This window comes from Eublepharis macularius, chromosome 1 (genome assembly GCF_028583425.1).
Source record: "Eublepharis macularius isolate TG4126 chromosome 1, MPM_Emac_v1.0, whole genome shotgun sequence".
Taxonomy (NCBI): Eukaryota; Metazoa; Chordata; class Lepidosauria; order Squamata; family Eublepharidae; genus Eublepharis; species Eublepharis macularius.
This window is the reverse complement of record NC_072790.1, coordinates 29,088,612-29,115,057: the sequence shown is the minus strand read 5'-3', so window position 1 is coordinate 29,115,057 and position 26,446 is coordinate 29,088,612. Positions and strand designations below refer to the sequence as shown.

Here is a 26,446-nt window from a genome sequence, read left to right as displayed (position 1 = left end):
GCGCCTTAGGGATGAACCTCTGACAGTGGTGGCAAGTTGCTACGTTGTGGGACTCACCCAAACACAATAGGCACAAGCTGTGTTCATCTGTGTGTGGCATTTTGGTATCGCACTTAGAGCATTTTTTAAAGAGTGCTTTAAGAGACATCTCAATAGCGAAGAAGAGCGAATAACGAAGAGCAAAGAAGAGCAAGAACCTCTCTTGCCAGAGGCAAAAGAACTGAAGGACCAAGGGGGCATCCCGGTCTTGCGCATTGCGTACGGACAGGAAGACACCGCACATGCGCGCTATGACCGGGAGTGCCTCCTCTTGAGAATTTGAGCTAGAAATTTCTCTCCAAAACAGGCCTAAGCGTGCACAGTCCGCAATGTGGAGCTGCACAAAAGAACGATGAATTGGTAGTTGCTGCTGCCAGCTGAGGGCACTCTTGGGTGCCTCTTTCCCCCTCAGCCTGCCTCATGCTATAGGGAGTGAGCTCTGCAGGAGGACTCCAGCTAGTTGGCCTATTGCGTAGGGATGGCTTCATGGCTCAGGGGGAAGGGTCCCACCAGGCCTAGGGCTGTCACCATGGTATTCCCAATGGGTTAGGGTTTGGGCACAGCAGATTTCTCTGGGTAGGATATGAGGCACAGTAATAAGCCTGAGTATGCGGCATATCAGATTAACCGGCAACCCTATGCCCTACAAGTGCTGGATAACAACGCTTTTCCTTTACTTGGAAATAAGCACCATTGAACTTATTGGAACTTATAGATCAGTAAACATGTTATTTCTAGCTGAGGTAGAACTCTAATAATACTGGACTGGATCCAAAGGTTCCTTTTTGCTCACAAAAGCACTCCTTCAGTGAATGGAAGGATACCTTTGGCTCCATCCCAGAGTTTCCTATCTTTTCTTATTTCAGTATATTTCCATATTGCACTAACCTGTTCCAGCTTGTCTTTCCAAAGAATTTCTTCCTGTACACTCATTGCCTTTAATTTAGAATTCTCTCTCCTCAATGTTTCTATTTCTTCTTGATGAGCGGAGAAGGACTCTTTCTCAATCTCAAGAATATCCAATTTATCTTTGTATTCATTTTCCAGCACTACGAGTCGTTCAGCTACCTCCACTTCTATTTGACGTGCAGCATCTTGAGCACTTTGTAGGCGAAGTTTAGTCATTTCTAAAAGCAACAGGATATTTAAACAGTGGGTTGGGGAGGTGCAGAAAAAGAAGTGAAAAGAACAAGGCCCAAGACTGACCTATCTGTGAGCTGCCCAATCCCTCTCACAGCACCAGTGGCCAGCCACCATGCATAAGGACTTTTAGAGAGAATGAACAGCTGAAACCACAGGGTTAAATGTTAAGTGTATTCTGTGTAAGTCACCTTGGTAGCAAGCAGATGAAAATGTTAAAATAAGAAATGAGAGAATGATTTATTACTGCTAACAAGGACTTGCACGTTACATGGATCTATAAGCTAAATTCTCTAGTAAGAGAAAACTGCCATAAGGTAATATCTTTCTGTAACAGCTCCAAAGCATCAGTTCAGTCTCACTATTTCCTCAGGAATCACAATCAGTCTAGGAATACGATCCTTTTGAAAAAACAGTGCATCATGGACACATTCTGGAGATATAGATGCAGAGAAGATAGCCGTGTTAGTCTGTGGTAGCAAAATCAAAGAGTCCAGTAGCACCTTTAAGACTAACCAATTTTATTTTAGCATAAGCTTTCGAGAATCAAGTTCTCTTCGTCAGATGCCTGATACAGAGACTGGTCAAACACAGAAGAGCAAGAGAGGGAAGAGGCAATTAGGGGGGGAGGGGGAGGGAGCAATCAAAACATTCCTTTGCTAGTATATGTAAACATCTCCTTTTGGTGTGTGTATCAGTTGGCTTCAAAGGAGTTTGCCCTGTTAGTTTGTAGAAGCCAAACAGCTAGACCATCCAATTCCAATGCAGTATGGGCCTTCGATAACCACAGCTCTCCCTGCCAGATGCATCTGACAAAGAGATCTGTGGTTCCCGAAAGCCCACGCTCATCCTCCAATCTGATATATGCCCTCATGTGCCAACAATGTCCTTCTGCTCTGTACATTGGACAAACCAGCCAACCTCTACGCAAAAGAATAAATGGACACAAATCTGACATTAGAAATGGAAACGTCCAGAAACCAGTGGGAGAACACTTCAATCTACCAGGACATTCCATCAAAGACTTAAAGGTCACTGTAGTTCAATAGAAACCTTTCAAAAACAAAATCCAACGGGAGGCTGCTGAACTGGAATTCATATGCAAATTTGACTCTGTCAAGCTGGGACTGAATAGGGACTATGAATGGTTATCACATTACCACAGGTAACAGATTTCCTTTACAGAGGTGGGGTCTGGGGGAGCTCAGTGGTACCTGGCGTGGGCTTTCGGGAACCACAGATCTCTTTGTCAGATGCATCTGGCAGGGAGAGCTGTGGTTATCGAAGGCCCATACTGCATTGGAATTGGATGGTCTAGCTGTTTGGCTTCTACAAACTAACAGGGCAAACTCCTTTGAAGCCAACTGATACACACACCAAAAGGAGATGTTTACATATACTAGCAAAGGAATGTTTTGATTGCTCCCTCCCCCTCCCCCCCTAATTGCCTCTTCCCTCTCTTGCTCTTCTGTGTTTGACCAGTCTCTGTATCAGGCATCTGACGAAGAGAACTTGATTCTCGAAAGCTTATGCTAAAATAAAATTGGTTAGTCTTAAAGGTGCTACTGGACTCTTTTTGATTCTGGAGATATGAATCTGGAATGCTTTAACAGAATGTGTAGAGAAGCAGGATTTAATATTTTTAATAAATATACACTAGTGTTTGAGAATTGAGAGCCTATAGTTTCACTCCCAATGGTTGTGTGCGTGTGTGTACATGTATGAGATTATCAACTGAATGAAGTAAAACCTTTAGATAATTTATTATATGCGGAATTTATATGCGGAATTATGTGCATTTAAGTTCTTTTATTCATTGCAGTAGCTGGAAATTTTCCCAAAGACTTGGGCTGGTCTAAGACTGTATTAATAAAGACTGATTGACCTTTTATTAAACCACTTTTTGACATTCAGTTGGCTTATAATATAATAACTATGCTTAACACTTAGCCCACACTCTGTTTTCAAAGTAGGGCTGCCAGCAAACTGGAAAACAAAAGTCATGTCCTTTTAACAGAGGTCTAATGAGTGGAAATGGAAAGGTGAAGCTTTTCATGGCAAGAAGTAACACTACCTGGTTAATACCTCATTTAAGCTTCTATTAAAGGGACAGGACACTAACTCCAGGCTGTTGGCAACTGTTTCAAAGGGAGGAAGAAAATGCAACATGCAACACAGAGCAGTAGCTCCTATAAAGACAGACACTGGAATGAAATCAGGTGTGCATCTTCAGAACACCATTCAAGTAGGAACTCCAGCTTGACTGGGGCATATATTTTCAAAGGGGCAAATGCAGAAGACAATGGAACAGCTGAAGCAAAGCTTCTTAAATTTACCCTATACAAGAGGCCTCTTCCTTACAAATGTCATTTTTGTCAATTGAGAGTTCACGATTTTTCATAAGATAAAATTGCTGTACCTCTGAGATGCTCCTCTGAAAGCTTGGCACGGAGTTGTTCAAGATTTAAGCTGTGTTTTCTATTCAATTCTTCAATTTCACAAGCATATCTATCAGAGAGATCCATCTTCATCTTCAATAGATTCTCTTGGTACTGAAGTGTAAGAGAAGATCTCAACAACTCTAGCTCATTTTTGTGCTTTTTATCCAAATGCAGCTGTAAACAGGACAGTTCTTCCTAAAGTCAAAATGTGAAATAATTAGGAAACTTAAGCATTTAAAACTTCCAGTGTATAACAATCTGTAATATTTAACTGTGCAAGCCTTTCACATGGAGACTGGGAGCAATTTTTCAGGGAAAGACATGCTACAAATACTTCTTTATGGAAGTACTAGCAAATAAATCATTATTATTACTCAACGATAAACTAAAATCCCTAAATTTAAATTTGGTGACAATCTTGGCAGTCTAGAAAGGGAATCCAACTGAAATAAAACTGAAACAGAAGATGTTTAACGGCATCTTGGAATATCAGTATAGAATATTTAGAAAACCAAGACAAAATGTATTAGGGATTACAGAAGAAGTGAAACTAACTGTTGAAAAAATGGAGCAAAATCAGCTGGACACAAGAAAGGTGAGGCAAGTTTGGTCTGCCACTCTTTATTGCTACATATTTGTTAGGGAATTTTTAGGCCTAATTTTATAAAATCTTATTCTGAGCATACACTCTAGCTACTGACACAGAAATCTGTAAACAAGTAATAAAGCCTTGCTCTAAGTGTCACATTCCTTCTATCCTGCTTGTTACATGTGTGTCCTCTGGTGGAGACAGGTCACTGGAGCAATGTGTAAACATTTTGTTGTTTTGGTTATTCTAATTAAATAAAGTAAGATTTAGCCTTGGATGAATTTCTTCCCAAGGAATATATCAGATACATGGCTCTAGCTTCTTATATGTTTGTATAATTCATTTATCATTCAAACTTGTCAGATGTCATGTTCTCTGGGGGAAAGCGTCATTTTGACAAGGTGTATGCGCCGTTTTGACCGGGTTTCATCCTAACCTCTGATTTTTTATTCTGTAAACAAATAGCTATTATTCTGTAAACAATCAATACTTAAAGAGTATTTAAAGCCCTCCATTGCTACTGGTCTTTACACATGTCTCCCCTTAATGGATGCAGTGTAATCGAGTTATTGAAATAAATAATAAACCCATTTTTCCTCTGTAATCACTGTGTTTGGTGTCTTGAAATATATATAGGTTAATGGTAGTAGGGGACGTACAAATTGGAAGCAGAGTACTATTAAAAAATCTCCCCTAACAATATTCATAACAATCTGACCATTTTTTGATAAATAGCAATGAAACCTTTCAAGCAATGAACAGATAACATCAAATGTGTATTTAAGTCAGCCATGCAGTGTTATTACTACTAATATCTTGACAAATATATAGAAACCTCAATGAGGCCCGACCTCTGTAAAGAAGGAATTCTTCTGGAAAGAAAAAAGTAGATGATTTTTTTACACAACATAGACTTTAAAACATAACTTTATATGGTTTACTGATTATTTACCTTGTGGTGCTCCAGTTGCACAGTCAGCTGTTCAAAGAGATCCCGTCTCTCTTTTTCAGTCATCTCTTCTAAGAGTGTGACGGATGGGCTATATGGAGAGAAAGAAAATTCCTGAAGGATAACCTTTACTAATTTTTATACAGCATAGATTTAATTATATGCTGAATTGCAAACTTAGGACCTGTTTATGTTCTACTCTCAAGAAGCCATAGTCCCTATTCACATGAGTAAGCATTAGGCCCAACATGTGTCACGTACACCAGCATACATGTCATGATCGTATTCTGCTTTTTGTACTGATCACTGCTGTTTGCCAAAGTTATGTACTGTATTCTGTATACTCATATGAGAGTGTCTTAACTGCTGACATTAATTGCAGGAGAGCCAGTGGGCCCCTCCATTATCAGTTGAAAATGTGTACTTTCAGTTTTCTAGCAAGTGTCCTCGGGAGAAGCTGCAAACAGCAAACATTGTGACTTTCCCAGAGGCTGGGATATTGTGCTTTGTACTTCAGGTAGTCTAAACTACTACTGTATTCCCATGCAATCCCTCTGGGGGTTTCACGCCAGAATGCCAACGGACCCAAGAGGGCAGGAAGTTTTCCTATAATAGCCAGACCTTTGTTTGAATTGTCACTTTCCGCACCTTCGGGTGAACACCTGTACTGTACGGATCTCAATAAAGCTGCTTCAACTGGAACACCAGCATGTGAACTGTGGAGGGCTTGAGGGACCTAACTGCCAGGGACTGACAACATGGCTGTATATGAGGATAGCTGGCACTGCATGTTCATGATTGCAGCGTGACTTGTCCACTTACCGTAACCATGGGGCTAAATGAAGCAGTATGTAAAAGACATGCAAGAGACACTCCCTTAAACAGCCTTTTCTTGAAAACCTTGAAGGAAAGAGACTGCAGGCTCCCTAGTAAGCTAGTTCTATGCTCTCATTGCTAGAAACATTTCCTAATTCTTATATACCCTGTAATCAAAAACCGCCCTTTCTTCTCATATCCTTGGTAGATGTAGTGAAGAAAGATTCTGTTCAAGCTCTTTCCTAAGTGAATATTGACCCTGTTAGAGAGGTTGGTAGGGTGCTTTATTAAGAGCTTAATATTTGAAGAGAAGAGGATGTCTCATATTAATATACCATTAAATTTTGGCATTACCCCAAATCCATATGTTCATCTTGGCCATTCTCAATCTCCAAAAGAGATTGTTCTTGTAGCTTCTGATGCAGCACTGTTAATTCTTCTCTGTAGTTTTCTTCCAGAGCCTTTAATTTCTCTTCAAAATAAAGTCTCAACTGTTCCAGTTCATTTTCATGTTCGCTTCTTTTTTTATCCCATTTAACTTGAAAATCTTTCTTCAAGTTTTCCATTTCTTCCATATGTGATGTGCGAGCAAGTAGCTGTTCTTTTAACTCTAGAGGGCAGGGATGGTGGTGGTAAAGAGGACACGTTTTTCTTTAAATATGTTAGTCTATATTAAACAGGATTATTTAGAAGACAAATAAGACTAAGCATACAACAGAAAAATACACTCTTAGGTGCCAGGAAACCTTTGACCAGTTTCATTAGTGTTTCTTATTAGTATTTTTATTTCTTCTTAAAAGTAAAAGTTTCAGGAATGAATGATGGCACATCTATAATATAAATTTGTATCATTTCTATACCAGCTTGTCAGTTAGCCCCCTGTCACAAAACCACAGCACTCAGTGAAAAGTGAATGACTGTTAAATCAGTTTCAGTTTACAGTAAAGATACATCCCCAGGGGGATAAGCTGATGCAGTGAATTGCATGCTGGGGTTCCAATAGGGTGATCTGGGTTCAAATTCCTAGGAATTAAATTCAATTATTAACCCTGTATCTCTTAATCTAACTTCCCTAACAAGATTACAATGAGGAATAGGGAAGACAGAGGGAAGGAACCTCAATGAAGTGGTTATTGATTTTATTGAAAAAATTACGTTCCACCTTATGTCAAGTTCAAGTTGATTTATAATCAGTCAGAATGAGCCATAGGAAAATAAAATCAATCTAAATCATCCAGATGTCCACTATAACCAGCTAACAAATTAGGCAAAGTATCAGACAAAGCTATGGAAGAGGGTGGCTTCATGGCCATAACTAGCAACTCTTAAGCCTACAAATGGAAGTTATAGTTACATTCATTATGAGTCAGCAAAAGTTTTTCACCAATGTTGTGCCAACTGTCTCCTGACCCATTTCATACCCTCCAGTCCCCTAATGTACCAGCAAACAGGTGATCTACAAAAGAAGAGCTTTTCAAATATTTTAAATGAATAAACAAAGGGACATAGCACTGGATAAAAATCTTGTCAGTTGTTTTTGCAAGCCTTGATTCAAGGCCATCACGAAGAAGTCAACAGAAGCGCTGCTATAAATCTGAAAATTCTCCCGAAAACTCATGATCCCAATGGATCCCTAAGCCTCCAAGGGTAAGGATCCTAATGGCCCCATGTCCTTGCAGAAGGAAAGGGTTAACCCCCCGAACAGATTATCTTAACTTGATAATGAACCTTGAGCACATGATGATCTGACCATTACAATAGTCTTAACTCAATCCTACCAACCAGAACACAAGTTTCCTACCCTTTGTAATATATGTTGCTACGAAGTCCTGGAGCGTGGCCAAACAAGGCTGACTCAGCAAGGGTGTTGGAGTCCTCCAACTGAATATCCCAAAGGAATCTCTAGACAGCCAGGGAGTCCCCTGGTAGAACTAGGTAAATCGTGCACCAGGAAAAAAACTCGCCTATCCCTGTATTTAGGTTCCAGCAATCAAGGCTAGGTAATATCTGCACTCGAAAGTTATACAGACAGACTCATAGAGGATGATGAAGCATCAAATATATCTGAATAGCACAGAAATGAAACCTACTATTCAAAAGGAGACAGAAAATTGGCTACAATTAAGTTTTAATAAGTTGGAAATACAAACTTACCACTTAGTTCTTGCCGACTTGCCCGTGCACTATCCAACTGATACCAAAGTTGTTTGATTTCTTCTTCTGACTCTGCCTTTAGTTTTTCAAGTGCAGCCTGACATTTCTCTATCTGTGGGAGATATAAATTGGTATTGTAGTGAGGAAAGCACGGTGGCACTGGCAGAGATGCAAGATCTTTGAAGCAAAAACCACGACCCAACCCTTCCATGAAAAAAAGAGGGACGTGAAAAGAGAGGGATGGGTCCGTATGTCAATTCATTAGGGAAAACGACAGTATATGTCTGCCTTAGTCGTAGCACAGCAAGCTCACTGACAACAATGACTATTTCTCATTAAAAATGCCAAGGAGGCAGATGTTATAGACCCAATGGGAGACTGTTTGAATGCTAAGAGAAACTTGGCTTAAGTCCCACATATGATTCCCTATAGGATCCTTCTATAATTAAGGAGTGGAGTGGCTAGAGTATTGCAAGGTCCCCTCAGCAAACAGAGGGAGACTTATCTTACTTGTCGTCAACGTCATGACATCACCAGCAATGTGCTGATATCATCCTGTGTGCCCAGAAGTAACGCCAGCATGTTTGTGGAGATGCACAAGTTTTTTGCAAAAGCTCTGTGGTTTTACCATAGAGATTCTGAAAAATTGCAGAGCATCTGGTTTAATCTAGAAGTGGCACCTTTTCCTGTCCTTTCTCCCTTCTATAATTTCTCCTGCAGATACCAAAGGCACTGGTGGGCATAGGAGGGAATTGGCAGGGATTGCCTACTGTAAGAGAGAACTTGGGAACCCTAAGTAGCTGACAGTGGAAAGTAAAAAATTCTTTCTGGAGTTAAGTTCTGCTCTTTGAATTTATTTCCTTCCTACAATTCTGATTTTCCACTATAAACTCATCATAGCAGCTTACACTACTGTATGCAGCAAAACACCCAGGGTACCTCAAAGGAAAATCCAGGAAAGTGGAAAATCCAGGAAAGTGGAAGACAGAACACCTGCATCTACCCAACTGGCTTTCCAGCACCATAACAAACTGGCATTTTGAGACGGCAGATTTTCCCTTATTCAGAAAAGTTCTGAAGTTCATCAAAGTGAGCAGCTTCCAACTGAACAGTTATTCTATTACATAACAGATGACCCTTTTTTCAAAGAGATTAATACGTTGACTACATGCATCAGAAAAACAAGGCTTGCTTTCACAAGGAGCTCAATCTTTCTATTTTTTTCATATTCAAGGTCTCTTGACTAGGAATTATGGAGAACTTCACACTAAAACTATCACTCCTAACAAGCTGTTATGTTGGAGGCCCTCATCTCTTGTTTAGAATTTGGGAAGGGGTCAAAGAAAAGGTGCTTCTATCATCCCTTTATTCGACAACTTATGTGCAACAGAATTGTTTCAGAGGGCATTTTTATAAAGGTGACAGCAGTATTATAACAGAATGGTTCGGATGACGTTTCAAAGAAGGGAACAGATCTGAGGACTTTACTACGGTATATGGTGTGTGCTATCCGTTGCTGTATACATTATCTTGTTCTCAGTACATTTTGTTTCTACTTATTTTATTTATTTATTTACATTTTCTATTCTGCCCTCTCCGCACCTGCAGGCTCAGGGCAGATTCCAATTATAGCCTTTAAAACTTACATTTCACAATTTAAAATCCCAATAAATACGATATATTTAAAAAAACAAAGCAGCACAAACATAGTTTACCTCAGTCCAACACCCAAACCGTCACTGAAAATACATTAAGGAGATTTTTTGGGGTGGATGCTCTGATAGGGAGGGCCCCGTTCAATTCGGCTGGTGGGGGCCCTGCCCAGCATTAACCATACGCCTGGCAGAACTGCTCTGTCTTACAGGCCCAGTGGAAGGATAACAAATCCTGCCGGGCCCTGGGCTCATTAGACAGAGCGTTCCACAAGGTTGGAGCCAAGACCGAAAAGGCCCTGCCTCTAGTCGATGCTAGGCGGGCCTCCCTGGGGCCAGGGACCATTAATAGCTGTTTTTCTCCAGATCAAAGTGTCCTCTGGGGCAAATATGGGAAGAGGCAGTTCCGAAGATACGCAGGTCCCAGTCTGCATAGGGCTTTATAGGTTAATACCAAAACCTTGAATCTGATTCAGTACTCCACAGGTAACCAGTGCAGCTGGCGCAGCACCGGTGTTATATGTGCACTACTAGGCACTCCAGTGATGACACGCGCCACTGCATTTTGGATCAGCTGTAACCGCCAAATCAGACTCAAGGGAAGCCCTGCATAGAGCGCGTTACAGTAGTCTACCCTAGAGGTGACCACTGCCTAGATCACTGAAATTAAGTCGCAGGTTGAAAGACCAGCTGCCTGGCCTGTCGAAGATGGAAAAAAGAAGACCTGGCAACAGCGGCAACCTGAGCTTCCACTTTCAGGGAGGCATCTAGGGTCACCCTCAGGGTCCTGACCCTCGGAACTCGTGTGAGTACCACCCCATCGAGGGCAGGAAGCCAGGGTCCCAAACCTACGCATCCGCAACTCAAGTACAGGATCTCCATTTTCGTGGGATTTAATTTCAGCCAACTCTGATTCAACCATCCAGTCACAGCCTTGAAAGCATACTCCAGGACATCCAGGGCTGAGCCAGGCCAGCTGTCAAATCAGCAGATATAACTGGGTGTCATCAGCATTAACTGGTGACACCCAAGTCCAAAACTTCGCACTAACTGGATGAGGGAGAGCACGTAGGTGTTAAACAATGGGGAGAGTATTGCCCGCTGTGGCACACTGCAAACCAGTGGTCAGCAGGATGACAATTTCTCCCCCAGTGCCACCCTCTGTCCCTGACCATGGAGAAAAGAGACAAGCCACTGTAGTGCCATCCCCTGTATCCCCACATTGGCGAGGCAGTGGGTCAAAAGATCGTAATCGACCGTATCAAACGCTGCCAACATATCTAATATCAGCTGCGCCGATCCAGGTTACAGCAAAGATCATATTAACTGCTGCTAAGGTGTCTTGCAAGGTTTTGGTCTTATTGTTTATGGACCTGGCATTGCACAACATCAGTGTTGAAGGGGGGTTTAATTTCCTAGCTCCAACACCTGCATGTCTCAGGATGGGACATAGGTTAGAAAGGCACTCAGTGACCTTCTCAGACCATGTCCCACAGCTATACCTTCTGTGTCCCCAGAGGACTGGCTCCCCGGTGCCCTTCCAACCGCCCTCCCTACCTCCACCACCATCTTGCAACAGCGTCCTGCCAGCAGCAGGAAATAACACTGTATGTAATACCATTTACTACTTGTTTAACATACCATGTCTAACACTTACACCTTGCTTCACATTTCAGTAACTCTAATCCTATTCTGTTGCTTATTGTGTGTCTCATCATACTTATTGCACTGACTTACACTGTGTAATCCATCTTGAGTCTCAGTGAGAAAGGCGAATTATAAATGTAAATACTGCACCAAGCCAGAGTTCATTTTTGGCACTCATCAGAAAAACATTTGACAAACAAGTTCTTAAGTTCAAAGATTGATCAATTAGATCCTATCAAACAAGCTTTTTGTTGAACCCAAAGTAATGTTATGAGCCACCAACAGGCAGCACAGAACAGCTATCTGTTAGAAGCATTTGTGAGGGAGTACTTTCTTCTGCAGGTCTTGCAAAATTTGTGGTCAAATTGCTGCCTCTGCAGACAGCAGTCATTCTGAGTCTGAGATGAGACAGTGCCAGACATTGCTATGGATGCTTCTAGATGTTATCTCATTAGCAGAAAATCAGGCATGCAAGAACCATGCTGGTTTTTTATAACCTCACATACAAGTTTCCACGCAGCGTTTTCTTCTGAATGTTAATTTTTGGCCAAACTCATGCAGAACACATGACAGTATTCCCATCTTCAAGAAAAAAATCATCATCATTATGCAGTACACTCCTTTACACTGGAAACATAAAGAACATTTGATGAAGCGCTTTCACAGTATCTATAGGCATGAAAGTATACATATTAACCTCCTGCTGTAGATCTTCTTCACGTTTCTTGCTTTGTTCTTTCACATCTTGCAATTCTTGGGCACAGTCAGTCTGTAGCTTTATCATGGCAAACTGATGCTGGTTTTCCCAATTTTTATACTCCGCTACAATATAATGTTGAGTTTAGTTAACTAAGATCCTTTTATTATAAACCACACCAAATAACCCCCATCCACCACCCACACAAAATGGCTATTGAGATCTCAGAGGACGTTCATTTCTTAAAGGTACAGGTACTGCTTCTACCAGGGTGGATTCAACCATCCTCCAAGGAGTGTTCCTCTAGCCTACGGAGCATTTTTCCTTCTTAAGTGGCTCTTCTATAAGAATAAGAGCCACTTAAAGAGGGAAGAAGGCTTCAAACTCTACTAACTATTGGCGTGTTTTTAACAACACCCACGTGTTAATGAAATAGATTAAACTCTACATTTTGAGCCATCATAAAAGCTCTTTCACAAAAATGACTTTTTCCAAAATAAAAATACCTACTTTCAACCTGTTCTTTTTCGAGTGATAGATTCTCCAGCTTTCCTTTTAATTCTTCAAGTTCTGATTTCAAGGTCCTTTCCATCTCATTCAACTCAGTCTGATGTTTTTCAGATAACTCTTCAGACATGTTTTTACAACTGATTTCAGTATTCAACGCCCATTCTCTTTTAAGTCTCTAAAAAGAAATGAAGGCTTATATTATCATTAAAAATTTGGACACAGAATCTTGACTTTTTTCTTTCAGAGAGCAGTAATTCTTCCAATCTGTCTTCTTGCACCATTCCAGCCAACTTCCTGGGCTTCCCTATCAACTGCAACTCTATGACCCTTTCCAAAACAATGGCAGCTTTCTGGGTAGGACCCAAAACCCAAACTTGAGAATTTTTGGAGACACTTGTGTGCTTTTTCCCAAGCAACACCCTTCTTAGAGAAGAAAGACAACATCTCAGCTTGAATCTTACACTCAGTTCTTTAGCAACTGTAAAATAACTTTTCTGTTTTGGGAAGCCAGGGGTTCTGTATTCAGCACCATTAAGGCCAGCCTTTAAGAGACGACACCACTGAATGCAATTACCTGTGACTATAGATAGTGTAGGGATGTGACAAAGTGACTTCCTCACAGTTTTACATATGCTTCAGATGTTTTAAATATGGTTCTTACATATGTATAAGGAGAGTACATTCTGAGTTCTTTACTTGATGTTGTAAAACATAAGTTAATTAAGTTAAAGAACTTAATATGGAAAAGGGTTAAATGGCTAGCCCTAGATATGAAAAAGCATGCATTCTTAATCAAGCCACTTGTTCATGTTGCTAAAACAGCTGGTAGTAGTAATGTAACTAGCTTGTGCTTCTTAATAAACTGTTCACTTTTAAAGAAACTTGTTAGTAGTTTCATATTACCTTCCATCCTTATGACCCCTGTACCAAGAAACTGTGCAGAAGCTACTAGATTTTAAACCAACACTTCACAACAAGCTTGATTAAAGCTGATACTGCACACTCAGAGCTTAAAGGAAGGTACTGAGCAGTAGCAGCAGAAACACAAGTGTAGGCAGGTGGTAAAGTTGGGATAAGTGAAGCCACCTGCCTAGAGACACTACCTAGGCAAAACAGGCAACAGCTGATAGGCCCACTTCACCACAATCCAGATACACTAAAGTAGTGTCATTGCATTTGTATTACCACCCCTGGACATGAAGGTATGCAAGCAATAGTGGACCTGACACAGGTTTGCAGTCTGACCTACATTATCTGCATCGTTCTCCCACGAGCATATTGTAGACGCTTTTCTATAGTGGAATGCCTAAGAACCAAATATATGCATTCTGCAGGTGGGTATAAGAGACAAAAAGACGATTCTGAGGAACTCTAAATCAACTGACTAATTGCTATGGCAATTTTATTTATTAAAGCAACAAGTTGCACACAATACCTCTAATTGTTCGATATGTTTTTCCTCCATTTCCAACGCTATTTTTTCCCTCTCTTTATCTGAAAAATGAAGCATTTTCAACAGTATAAAATATCAGATGTATCTGTTACTATATACAACGTATACCTACCAGGCGAACTCTCTACTTGGCTTAACTATAAAGCATTTAATAACTTTACCTTCAGGGCCTGTTCTATAATGAAGCAATCTGAGTTAATCAGGCAGTAAATTGGGGGGAGTCAATTTTCAGTTCCATCCACCAGTAGCCAGGGACCCACCTGCTGTTCTCAACTGGGAGCCAGGGGAGATAATCCTCCTTAATTGTTTGGACTTTTTTGCCGAGGAGTATCACTATTCACTAGCACTTTCATACACAGGTCCTCACAGATTTAATTCACCTCTTGAGCAAAACGTAACAAACAATGAATCTGAAAGTATGATGTACCATAACTGGCTGGCAACTATAATTTTGCCTTCAACTGCCAACTAGCAAAGGAACAAGCCAACAACTGGTCTATCTGCAACATGAGGCTCAAATATATCAGCTATATACCTAGGTCACTTTGATGCTTCAAAGTCGTTTCTTGTTTTTCCTTCAGATTTTGCGCCTTAATATGCTCCAGCTCAAATTGGCACCGGCTTTGCAGAACTGCTAATTCTTGAGCATGTTTATCATTGAGCATCTCTCGTAATTCCACAAGAGCAATTTCCTTCTCCTTCCTCAGATTATTCTGCATCAGTTCCAATTGAGATGTCTGTACATTATTTGAACTTAATTTTAAAGCTTCCATTTTAAGATTATGTAGAGCCTACAATGAAGAAAGGCAACAACACAATTTTTTAAAAAAAATTAGGAATCAATTTAGACTTCTTAAGCAACATGAGTCCCACATGCTTCCTTAAATGTTTTTATTTTACAAAAAGCACATCTTTAAACACTTACTAGACATGTGCTCTGAGCCCCTTGTCAGATTCTCAGGCTGCAAACCAGACAGGGCACCTATGAATACTGCTGGCAGAATATCCCCAGGGCCAGGGTCTTCAAGAAACAGTGAGTCCCAGGCTGGTCAGGGAATAACTGTTGGGAGTCCTAGATGGCTAACCTGAAATGCTATCCTAGCTACCTTGTTCAAGCAGAGACCCCCATCAGAGGGCAATCAAGATGTCTCACTGGGAGAGTCAAAGGCTGGCTGCTATGGAAACCAGAACAAGCTGCTTGCTAAGGCAAGCAAATCCTAAGAGGAGAAACAGGTGGCAACAGTCAGCTCCTCTACTTCCAATCCTTCCCATTAACAGTGGCAGCGGCTTCTTCTTCTTTTGCCCAGTAGCCTTGTGATACTCCAGACTCTGCCTCTTAATCCCGCAATAGGGATCAGAAATGAGGCCATGTTAGGGAAGGATCAATTGTCATTCTAAGTCTGCTCTGCCCATGTTGCAGTCCTGGTATAATGGTATCCATTGACTTTTGGCCCTTCAAAAGGCTTAGGTCAGATAGCCAATTTTTACCCACATAACCAAGAATGAACCTTTCAAGTTCAGATCACCACTGCTTGTAGTTTTGTTTTAAAAAATGCCTGGAACTGGATCATAAATACTTTGCACATATGTGATCCTACAATGTTTTCCCACTCCTGCCCTATCCCCCATCCTCCCTCTCAGGAAAGGAAAGATTCCTGGCTATCTGGAACATGAGGAAGAGAAGATGGAAGAATGCTGCTGACTGCTGCCAACCTTAGAGGTACCAAAGCCACAAGTATAACCTAACTTGGCTGCTTTGAAGACAGGCATCACGTGATGATCTGGGGCACGGCAATAAAGCATGCAATGTCAGCAACTATCTAACAAGCCACAATACTGAATGCTGCCATTAAACCGAGGCAGAATTACTCACAATGCTGCTAATTTTTTATTGTGAGCAAATCACTTGAACTTATCAAGTGGATTGGCTCAGCATATACAGGCATTTTGAACAAACCATGTTCAAACATCAATTGGATTTTGTGAAGATCATAAATTCTTTGTTATAACAATAAGCATATTTAGTATTATGCTTCTAAAAGTATCTGGTATTATCATATATGCCTTTTTAAACACAAATGGCCTAGCTTTTAGCAGCCAGAGACCTTAGAATTTTTAGTTTGGTTAACACTGTACCTCTGCTTGCTGCATCTCTTCTTCATGTACAGTCTCCATTTGCTGTTGCAACTCATCCAACAATTGCTGCTGCTCCTTCATTAATTTCATGTGTAACTGTTTCATTTCATCTTCATGCTGAATAACTAGCTCAGCCACTTCACGGTCATGTTCTCGTTCATGAAGCTACAAGGTCAATTAAATGAGAATGATTACAGCTGAAAAACATAATACAAATATTGCAAGCAAGCAAATATATAATGTAGATTATTAAAAGTTCACTCAAGTAGACAAGCCAATTCCTTTATCTAGAGAAGCTACAGCTTTTCAATTTCTGGAAATTTTAGAGCCAGAGGGGAAAAACTAAAAAAAATGTGGGGGGAGGGGAATGTAAATATATGCCATACTTACTTTCTTATGCTAAGTTGCTAGCAAAACCTACTGTCAGATGCCCCCTGCTTATCTGCCATGAATGTCCATTGTACTCTGTTATATTCTGAGCCTCTGAGAGTGTGTGGAAGAATAACTGTGCAGCTGTGAATCGCTTATTTTGCAGGTGGCTACTTTCACTTTCTCGGCTGGCATGGGAAAGTGTCCTTGAAGTGCCGGCCATATCTCCCTGAAACATGGAATGAGCTCATCCTCCTCTTCTCCTTCCCCCTACCCCATCCATCCATCTAGGCCCTGTGCGCCTAAATTCTAACGGTCCTTATCTCAGGGCAGGAACCTTGCCCTGTAACTAACATTGCTCTCCCCCTTTCCGTCACTTCTGCCAATGCTGTAGTCTGAGTGCACTGATACTGATGGATCTCTAATAAAGAAGCTTTAATTGGACTCTTGGAGTGTCTAGTGAAGTAACTGGGGATCTAACTTGCAGACCCTGACACCTACTTTACTATATTAAGAAAATGCATTATATATGTTTTATTATTTGGTGTATAACTGTCTAGGCACCCTCAAGGTTTGTACAAAAATGAAGAGGTATTTAAACACACACCCCAAACAGAGGACTGTGATCAGTGCAAGCGCTGCACTGAGCAGGGAGGAGCTAGCTGAGCCTGACAGTGGGCCTGGATGCTGTTGAGATGCCACCTCAAGCACTGCCAGCCATACAGCTGATAGGCAGGTGAGGGGGAGGAGTAGGAACCACCACTGCCAACTCCTCTTCTGCAGTGCTGGAGACGAATGGGGAAGGATGAGCAGGAGCTGTCTCCAATCCCTCCACTGGCACATTTGCTCCCGCTACCACCAGTGACACTGGAGGTGGGCAGGTGGGAAAGGGGCGCCCCTCAGCCACCAAGGTTACAACGGCATGGCACTCAGAGAAGAGTGAGCAGCCGCTGTCCCCCTCCACTGCCATTTGAGCTACTTGTGTTGGGCAAGCAGGCTAGGTCACAGAGGGCAAGCAAGCAGGCAGGGAAGGATGGGATTCCCCCACCGCAAGTCTCATAAGTCCCCATTTGTTCAAGCAATAATGACAAAATATCAACAGCATTAGAGACAAATAGCAAGTTGTGGCATCCTAATGTATCTAAGCGTATCTTTGGTTTTGGCAATTGGAAAGGTTTAAAACTGGAAACCAATATTACTTGCAAACAGTCCTTTATTTGGAAATACTCTTTTGTTCTGTTTCCACAAAGGACACTCCTGAATCATTGTTTGAGAAGAGTCTCCCTTTAGTCAGGCTGAACCTACACCACACTCTGAAACTCTCCATTAGCCTGGCCCTTCTGAAGTCTTGACTAAACTTTACCGACATTAATGACAATCCTTTTAAGAATGATTTACTTGCAAACTTGCCCCAAATTTTTACCAGTAGACTGGACTGGATCTGTACCTCCAGCCAGACCCAGACTGACAGTAGCTCATCCCATGTATTTCCCAGATAGATTTTTTTTCGTAGTCCTTGAACCCCAGCATATGAGACACACCTATACTGCAGCCTGGTGATATCTTTCTATACTTGGACAGCTAGTCCACCCTGAGCTGGTAAATGCAACATCAGAGGATAAAAACAGAAGCAAAGACCATCCACTGGCAAATGCCTCTCTTGTATTTCCTTGATACAGGCATGAACTGACAAGAAAAAACAGCCCGGTTTTACTGCACTCATGGAATCCAGTGCCATCAAATTAGTGCCATTCACTGAAGTAATTTCCTCCAATACCTTTTTGATTATTCCAATCTGTTCTTTTCGTTCCACTTCCAATTGTTTCTGCTTCTCTATGCTCTCTTTTATTTCTTCATTTAGATCTTCTATCTGAGAAAAGGAATAAAAAGGGTTTGTTTCGTTATCCCAAATATCTTAAAAGCCCATCAGTTTTTTATCTGCTAATACAGAGACTCTAAAGGTCAATTCACACTCTAGTTTAACTAGGACTTCTGGACAAGTGAATATCAAAAATAAATATGCTGTGAGCTTTGGTGCGGACAGTATGCGTGTCGAGAGTTTTGCATGGTCTCCACATCTCTGAGCAGAAACATCAAAAGTGCAGACTAAGTGCAGACTAAAACTCACACAAGTATGTAAATGAACTATACTGAGAAAAGGCAAATTTATACCGTAACCAAAACACATATTCAGAACTGATTTCTACTAGAAATCAATCCATTCACTTCCTTTCCAGTAATAATAAATATGCGACTCTAGGGTAAGTTTCTCTGCTTTCTGCTTAAGGTTGCCTACTGCCTTGGGAGTGGGGGGGAATGTCCTGTCCCTTTAAACAGGATGTTGTAATGGTTCCTCACTCAGCCCCCCAGCAAGATCCTCCCACTGGCAAGAAGCCCTGGCAGGAAGACTGGGGTTAGAAGCCAGTCTTGTTACCCTTCAACTTCCTGTTTGGTGAGATGCTGAAGTCCTCATTTGGTAGTCTGCCACCATCCCTGGATACTTGCCCCCCCCTGCTTCTTATCAATTCTCTAGGGGTACAGTAGTGCAAGGGTTATTTTGGCAGCGTTGGCAGTCTCTCGGGAACATGAGGTAGGAATTAAGGCAATGTATCTTAACTAAATCAACTTTATTCATAAAAAGGTACATGTCTAAAGTAAATATAATACAGAACTAGGATGCAGGCAAAGAAAATGAGAAAAGTTACTAAGCTAAATAGAGACCAACAGCATCCTTTTGATTTGTTGATGCCTCTCTATTGGTTAAAGAGATTTGATGGGCTTTTGGGCTCAGCACCCCAAATTCCAGATTGGGCGATGCCTGTTTTGTCACATGTAAGGGGAACCCTGAAAAGGAGCTGTCTCCATGTGTGCGTGTGTGAAGATGTGCATGCAAATGTGCTCTTGTGCGCGTATAACCATGGGTTACTATATAGAAGGACCAAAAGCCATGTCATGCCCAAACTTTTCTGTCTTCTCGACTCTCCAGCCTGGTGGGGAGATGCACAGAAACTGTAACTTTCCTACTAGGTTATAAAAGTTTACCATTCAGGACAGAGAGGTCAGTTCCCAGGCTGGGAAACTCACCTGGCTGTTCCATCACCATATCTGTCAGCAGTATCTCCTCCCCTAGTCTGTCCATATGGCCTTTCATCCATGAGAGATGTCATTTACCAGGTGATGCTTTCTCCTCCATGCCATGAAAAGCTTCAGCTGCCCATTTCCACGTTTGAACTCTCTTATTAAAGGGACAAGACATTTTTCTCCAGGCCTGTTAGCAAACCTTTCCCTTCTTTCTAGAAAAGTTTACTACCACCTGAGCAGTGCTCAAGTAAAGTCACCAAAACAAGAACAGCTAGTTTTAAAGCTACAACTTTTTTAGCAAATGGTTTATAAAAAGAACTTACTTTAAGGAATAAACTACTTTTAAGTTTAGAAAGCTTTTCGAATTCTCTTGCTTATAATTGGCAGAGCTCTTGCAAGCAGCTTTGATTTGATTTTGGAGCTCACTTCTAAGATGCTTATTAGTGAACAATAAGGAAAAATATCTAACATTTCCAGTTAAATTCTGCAATATAAATGCAAAACTAAAAAGAATGCTGGCATTCGAAAGCAATCATCGTATCCTAAGAACATAAGAAGAGCCCTGCTGGATCAGACCTGTGGTTCATCTAGTCCAGCATCCTGTCTCACACAGCGGCCAACCAGTTGCTATGGGAGGCCAAAAACAGGGCATACAGGCCTCTATCACTGATCTGCGAATAAAAGCAGAAATAGCCCTGCGTCTGGAGAAACACCTACCATCTTCTGGTGCTGCAATTTTATATCCGAAAGCTCAGAGAGATAAAGAGACTCAGTTCTACTAAGTTCTTCCTGGTGAAGTCTCTCTGACTCCAACTGCATCTCTTTTATGTTCTTCAGAGTCTCCTCCAGACGGGTTTCAAGTTCCAACTGAACATTTCTTAAAGAAGCCACTTCTTCATTCAACTCGTTTTCCTTCTGAATGTATTCCTTTTCTTTCTGTGTTATTTCAGTGCTAAGCTTCTGTAATTCTAAACTGCTGTCTTCCAATTTCTCTTCAAAGGCTCGTCTTTCAGAGTCGTTTGATTCTTGCAAGCTTTTAGTTTTCACATTAAGGTCCTCAACAGTTTGTTCAAGAACCATTATTTTGTTAACGCTTTCCTCCAAAGCCTTTTCAGCTTCTGTTAGATGCTGCACTACTGTAAGAAGTTTTTCTTCCAAGTTGGATTTTTCCTTAAGTAAAGATGACAAATTTTGTTCTTTGATACCGATCTCAGTCTTGAAGGCCTCCTGTTCTTTTAGTAAGAATTTTTCTACAATCGTTTTTTGACCAAGAAGTTCAAAAAGAGTCTTGCTCTTAGCCATCTGGCTATCAAGCTGGGCTTGCATTTGATCCCTTTGCCTCTGCAAAACTGTCAACTGTCGTCCGAATAGAGACTGTACTTCACTGGTCACAGAATCAGAGGCAGTCTTTTGCTCCTGAACATCTTTTACTAATTGTTCCTGCAGTCTCAACTGCATCATTAAATTTTCTTTTTCCTGCTGGAGGGCCTTTACCATTTCTTCCCATGAATGAGATCTGAAGTCTTGCATCGCACACTTGAATTCCTGAACCCAAATGAGTGAATCACTGTTATCTCCCTGCTTTCTTTTGTTTTCTGGTTCTAGCTCCTTCTCCATTTTTCGGCTGAGAGATTCATCGTAACCAACACATGCCTCCTGTTCTTTTAAGTGTGCAGTTGTAACCTCAGCTGTTGCTTCTTCTCCAGCTTCCTGAAAAGCCTTGTCAAAAAGTAATCCTTTTTCACTGCGCTGCTTAATCAGGCCAGTGTCTCTGATCCCAAAGTCAATCTGATGACCATTTATACTGTTTTGCTCCTCAAATTCATTCTGTGGTGAAGAATACCCAGAAAAAAGTAAAGCCGTAGACTTTTTAAGTTCAGTTTCATTTAAAGTCTCTTGTAGCAAAGTGTCGGAATGCATTTCCTCATTAAAACTAAATACCTTGCCATTACTGGGTTCTAAAACATCTCTGCATTTAGATGTATTAAACACATCTTTTCCAGGGAATGAATGTTCAGGACTGTTAAATATGTCTGACTGCTCCTGCCTTAATGTGGAACCAAAATGTTGAACTAATTTTTCTGTGTTTTCAGTAACAGCCTCCAGCTCTAGTTCTGCTATATGATTCTTTAAGTAATAATCAGATTCAAAGCTTTCAGCGTCCTTTAGCACTGTGACTTTACTTAGGTTCTGCCTTGCATCTTCCAACGCATTTTTCAAAGTGTCTATTCTGAAATCATGCAAAGAGTCTACTTCCCCATCGGTCAAATGCAATTCACTTTCATACCGGCACAGTGTACTCTCCATTTCTTCAAGTTTTGTCTTCTGCCTCCCCAACACCTCCTGTAACAGTGTTTTCTCTTGTTGCAAATCTTTTAACTTTATGTTGTAGACACACATTTCTTGATCATATTTATAAAGTAAATTTTTGTTTTTTTCTGTTTCAAGAAGGACTTTGTCATTTAATTCCTGAATTAAACAGCTGAGTTTTTCAATGTCTTCGTTTAAACATTCCTTTTCCTGTTTTGATTCTCTTGCCCTTTCTTCGGTATTAGTAAGCTGTAGCATAAGTTCTTCTACCAAAATTCTGTATTTCCAATCAATTTCAGAGTGTTTCCTCACAAAGTCTTCGATACAGTTTTCAAGTTCCTTGCAGGAAGCGGAGCTATAAGCTTCTGATGCCTGTAGTTTATTATTTAAATTAACAATTATATTCAAACTCTGAGCATCTCCCTCACAATTAATAGCATTTAATTCTTTTTTTAACTGCTCAAGATCATTTTTATATTTTGTATATACTTCTTTTATACAAGTTTCCTTTAACTTTAAAGTCTCTTGCCTACAGCAGTCTTCCAGCTCAGCTCTCAATTTTTGCAATCTTCTGTTAATGTTATTTTCATTATTCTTTTCCATTTCTTTTATATAACCCTGGTTCTCCATCTTCACAGAATTTCTCAGCTCTATAGCTTCTTCTTCCTGAAGAGTGAGTTGGTTACAAAAGAAAAATTAGCTCCAGTATCACTAAATCTTGAAACTATTGCATAACAATTACTTTTCTTCAATAGGTTTAAAGCCTTCTATATTTTAGCTTTTTTCTCTCATTTGAACAACTGAATTATCTTTAATAGATCTCAGTCAATGAGGGCTGATCCACATAGTGTCAGGGTAGGCCCTCAGCCCAAAGATGTCCCCAGCCACATGCTTTATTTTTTTTCCACTGGAGTGCGGATTAAACTCAATTCCTGCTTCTGGTTACTCCAGCAGCCTATTTGGTGGGCATACAATATTTTTGTAAATGTTCTTTTGAGTAGCTCTCACACTCAATCTCCAACTTTTTTTTTTAACTTCAGGAAATTTTAAAAAACAGCATATGGAGTTCTGGTGACCATCTTCTGGAAGGCTAACTACTCTATATAAACACAATGCATATGCTATTTCTCACTAAAGCACTAAGGTATATCTTGTAATGTTTCAGGGCATATTTTACACTGCAGTTATTACAGGGATAAGATGCATTTAGGTAGTGTAACTCAAGGCTCAACAAATCCCATGTGCCAGGTTGCCATGAAGTCTAAAAATTTAATTGTTGCGCATAGTATTTTCAGCGATTTATTGTAGTGTCTCTCCATAACATAACAAATACATACAAAGTTCTTGTTATTGCTTGTTTATATGTTAACTTTACACCATTCAGTGGTAGTAAATGGATTCGTTTCTTAACCAGTTGCTTTCTAGCCTAGCTCCAACATGCAGCATTAAGCAGAGTTTTTTAAAACTATAATGATTTGAGAAATGGGGAAGAAGTTAGGTAGGGTTAGATGTTAGCTTTTTGTTGGGGTGATGATAAACATGGCTACCTCCTATTTATTTACATACTACAATTTTGTCACAGCTTTAATAAAAATATGAAGCTGTGAAGAGTTTAAAATTAGGTTTTGTGGTGACAATAATTACGAAATATATTCACTAGAATATAAAACCCTGCAGACTGGAAAAATAATTCTGGCTTCTAAATTTGGGGGCTGTCTCCTCCTATAGCCAAAGATAATTTGTCAAAGCCTGATGTAACTGATTATCATGGCTTGCATGTATCTGGAGTTCAGCCAAGGCTGGTCTGCAGCCTTCATACCCCAAACAAAACAACTGCAGAACCACAGTGGTGTGTAATCATGGAAACTTCAAGGCAGATTTCATTTTATTAGACTCCACACTTTAATTACAACATGGCCTGAGAAAAGACATACCTATGCTTTCTATAGCTGTACCAAAAAAAACCCTATGGAAGATAGTTCTTTAGTAGCATTTAATTAGATCCTCTTGTCTCAGCCTGCTGAGGGGGAATCAAAATTAACGTAGTGTATGATTTACAGTTCCTCCTCCTACCTCCACTGGATTTGAAGCAGAGTATATAAACTTGTTCTTAACCTCGCCTTCATCAAGGACAGACTATAACATGGTTTTATTATTCATGTGTAGATGTATACTTAACTTTCCCTAAAAATCAGAACAGATAAAACTGAGTATTTTCAACCAATCTAAGTAACTCCAAAAGGACATACTATTTTACACATTTGCATCTTCTGTGGTACCAGGACAGCAACAACCCTTTCCTCAATTGTACACCTTGTTCATATAGCCTTACTCGTGTTTGGGAGACTGTCCACATCCTTACTTATTCTCTGAAAAGTAAGCCGCAGAAGCTACCAGCCCTTGAGTATATATCTGCATCTGCTCCACACACACACACCCCAAGATGGAATAACCTGGCTCTACATCAAAGTACTGGGTTACTGGATCTGCACGCCCCCAGCTGTTGGATGTGCTGCCAAGCAGGTGCCAGAGCACTGACACAGTCCTGCCAAGCACCCTAAAGAGGCTGGATAGTTAGGCAGGTTGGTAGTTAGGCAGTCAGCATCTGTAACACACAGGAAAATCCTCACATGTACATAAGCAAAGGGAAGCAGCTATCCTATTAGGGCTGCCAGATCCCCCAGTAGGGGCAGGGGATCCTCCACTCCCAGCCTCTGCCCCCCACCACTACTCACCTTGCTGGTGAGGGGGGAAGCCCCAGGGAACAGGTCTAGGAGACAAAAAACCTCCTGAGCCAATGTGCAATGCACACACTCCCAGGAGGCGTAATGACATCACTTCTGGAAGAGACGTCATTGTGATTCCCAGGAGCACACGTGTGCTTTGTGTGCACGAGAGAGGAACAAGATGAGTGCCGGGGGTCCCTCTCCCCCACACTCCGGAAGGTCAAGGGGACCTGGCAACCTTATATCCTATCAACATCCTGAGTGGAAGTAAATAGCATTAAAATAGCTTTGTCAAGCTTTGAACCACTTGGCAAATGGCTCAAACTCTAGCATGTAACAAGATAATGCCTTTGATTACCTGCATGAGTGCTGTTCCTCCCCATTATATAACCAGTACCCATAACCTGTGATTATGACAAGAGGGCTTCAGATCCAGACATGATACAGGCACCAGTTTTTGCCCTGACAGTTCTCATCTACCTGCAACCATGAAGGGTTAACTAACCTTGAACATACAGTCTGAGTCCAATGTATATTTTGTCTGATGAAAAGTAATCACTTATAGGAACACCTATCTGTGTTGGCCAAATATAAGGCTCCCTCTTGTGGAAAATATACTATTCTGTAACTTCTACACTTCCAGCATGCAAAACAAAGACAGACATAATAGATTTCTTTAAAATATATGCCCCAACTATCCCTATTTACCAAATAATGTCCATACATTTGTGGAGAGGTAACTACACTAGCTTGGTCTACCAGAAATAGTAGGCAGTGACATGATAAAGGCAAAAAAGTTTACAGGGCATCCAAGCCCCACTTTATTCAAACACATAGGACAGCACCCTGAATGTAGCACAAAACGTTGTGGACGGGAGCTTGCTCCTTGAATGAAAAGAAACTTTTACACCACAATAAGCATCTGTTTTTAAGGGGCCACAAAATGCTTTTCCCATTTTGGGTACTTGTTTCTGGGAAATCATGGCGTTTCAGAGATACCTTTTAAAGAGTTGTTAGAGTGAACTGCTGAAACCAGAAGAACGGTAATGCTCACCTCGATTTTCAAAGCCACTAGGAAGCAGCATTTTATTTATAGCGCAATGGGTCCCCCCCCCCATCATGTCTTTTCCATCCAATCTGAGGAATTGGCTCTTTGAAGAGGTGACCAGAGCCCCCTACTTGGAGGTCTTTAAGAAGTGCTGCAAAGTCTTGTTCATTTGCCAGGGCTTTTAATGGGCTAATAACAGGCATCTTTGAGGGATGTGTATGGATATTTTTGTGTTGTTGTTTGAAATTTGCAATGTTTAAATTGTTACTGTAAGCCACCATTCACCATAAGGAAAAGATGAGATGTAAATATTTTAAATAACTTCATTCGGTGATCTTGGGCCAGTTATGCCTCTCAGCCCAACCTACCTCACACCATGCTAGTCCAGTAGCACATTAAAGACCAACAAGATTTTCAGAGTATAAGCTTTTATACAAGTTTCCTGCAGACCAATGCAGCTACCCACCCCAAACATGAAAATATATGCACAGGTGCATTTTGCACTATACCTTTATATAGGGTTGCCACCTCCAAGTTGGGAAATTCCTGGAGATCTGGGGGTTGAAACCTGGAGAAAGTGGGATTTGCGGAGGGAAAAGACCTTGGCATGGCATAATTCCATTGAGTCCACCCCTCAAAGTAGCCATTTTCTCCAAGTGAACTGATCTCTGTGGCCTGGAGACGAGTTG

General features: G+C 40.9%; 1 protein-coding gene across 1 annotated transcript in view; it reads right to left on the bottom strand.

The window, feature by feature from the left end:
• The window catches only part of PCNT (pericentrin), a 96,355-nt gene that overhangs the window by 69,264 nt on the left and 645 nt on the right, over window positions 1-26,446 (bottom strand). The window contains exons 2-13 of the mRNA XM_054976385.1: window positions 20,391-22,649; window positions 18,370-18,462; window positions 16,224-16,388; window positions 14,623-14,878; window positions 14,070-14,128; window positions 12,635-12,809; window positions 12,125-12,249; window positions 8,129-8,240; window positions 6,329-6,584; window positions 5,162-5,249; window positions 3,599-3,815; window positions 928-1,166 (exon numbers count right to left, since the gene is read on the bottom strand). Of these exons, the coding sequence (XP_054832360.1) occupies window positions 928-1,166; window positions 3,599-3,815; window positions 5,162-5,249; window positions 6,329-6,584; window positions 8,129-8,240; window positions 12,125-12,249; window positions 12,635-12,809; window positions 14,070-14,128; window positions 14,623-14,878; window positions 16,224-16,388; window positions 18,370-18,462; window positions 20,391-22,613 (4,008 nt within the window). The 5' untranslated portion in view covers window positions 22,614-22,649. The remainder of the gene's footprint in view (window positions 1-927; window positions 1,167-3,598; window positions 3,816-5,161; window positions 5,250-6,328; window positions 6,585-8,128; window positions 8,241-12,124; window positions 12,250-12,634; window positions 12,810-14,069; window positions 14,129-14,622; window positions 14,879-16,223; window positions 16,389-18,369; window positions 18,463-20,390; window positions 22,650-26,446) is intronic.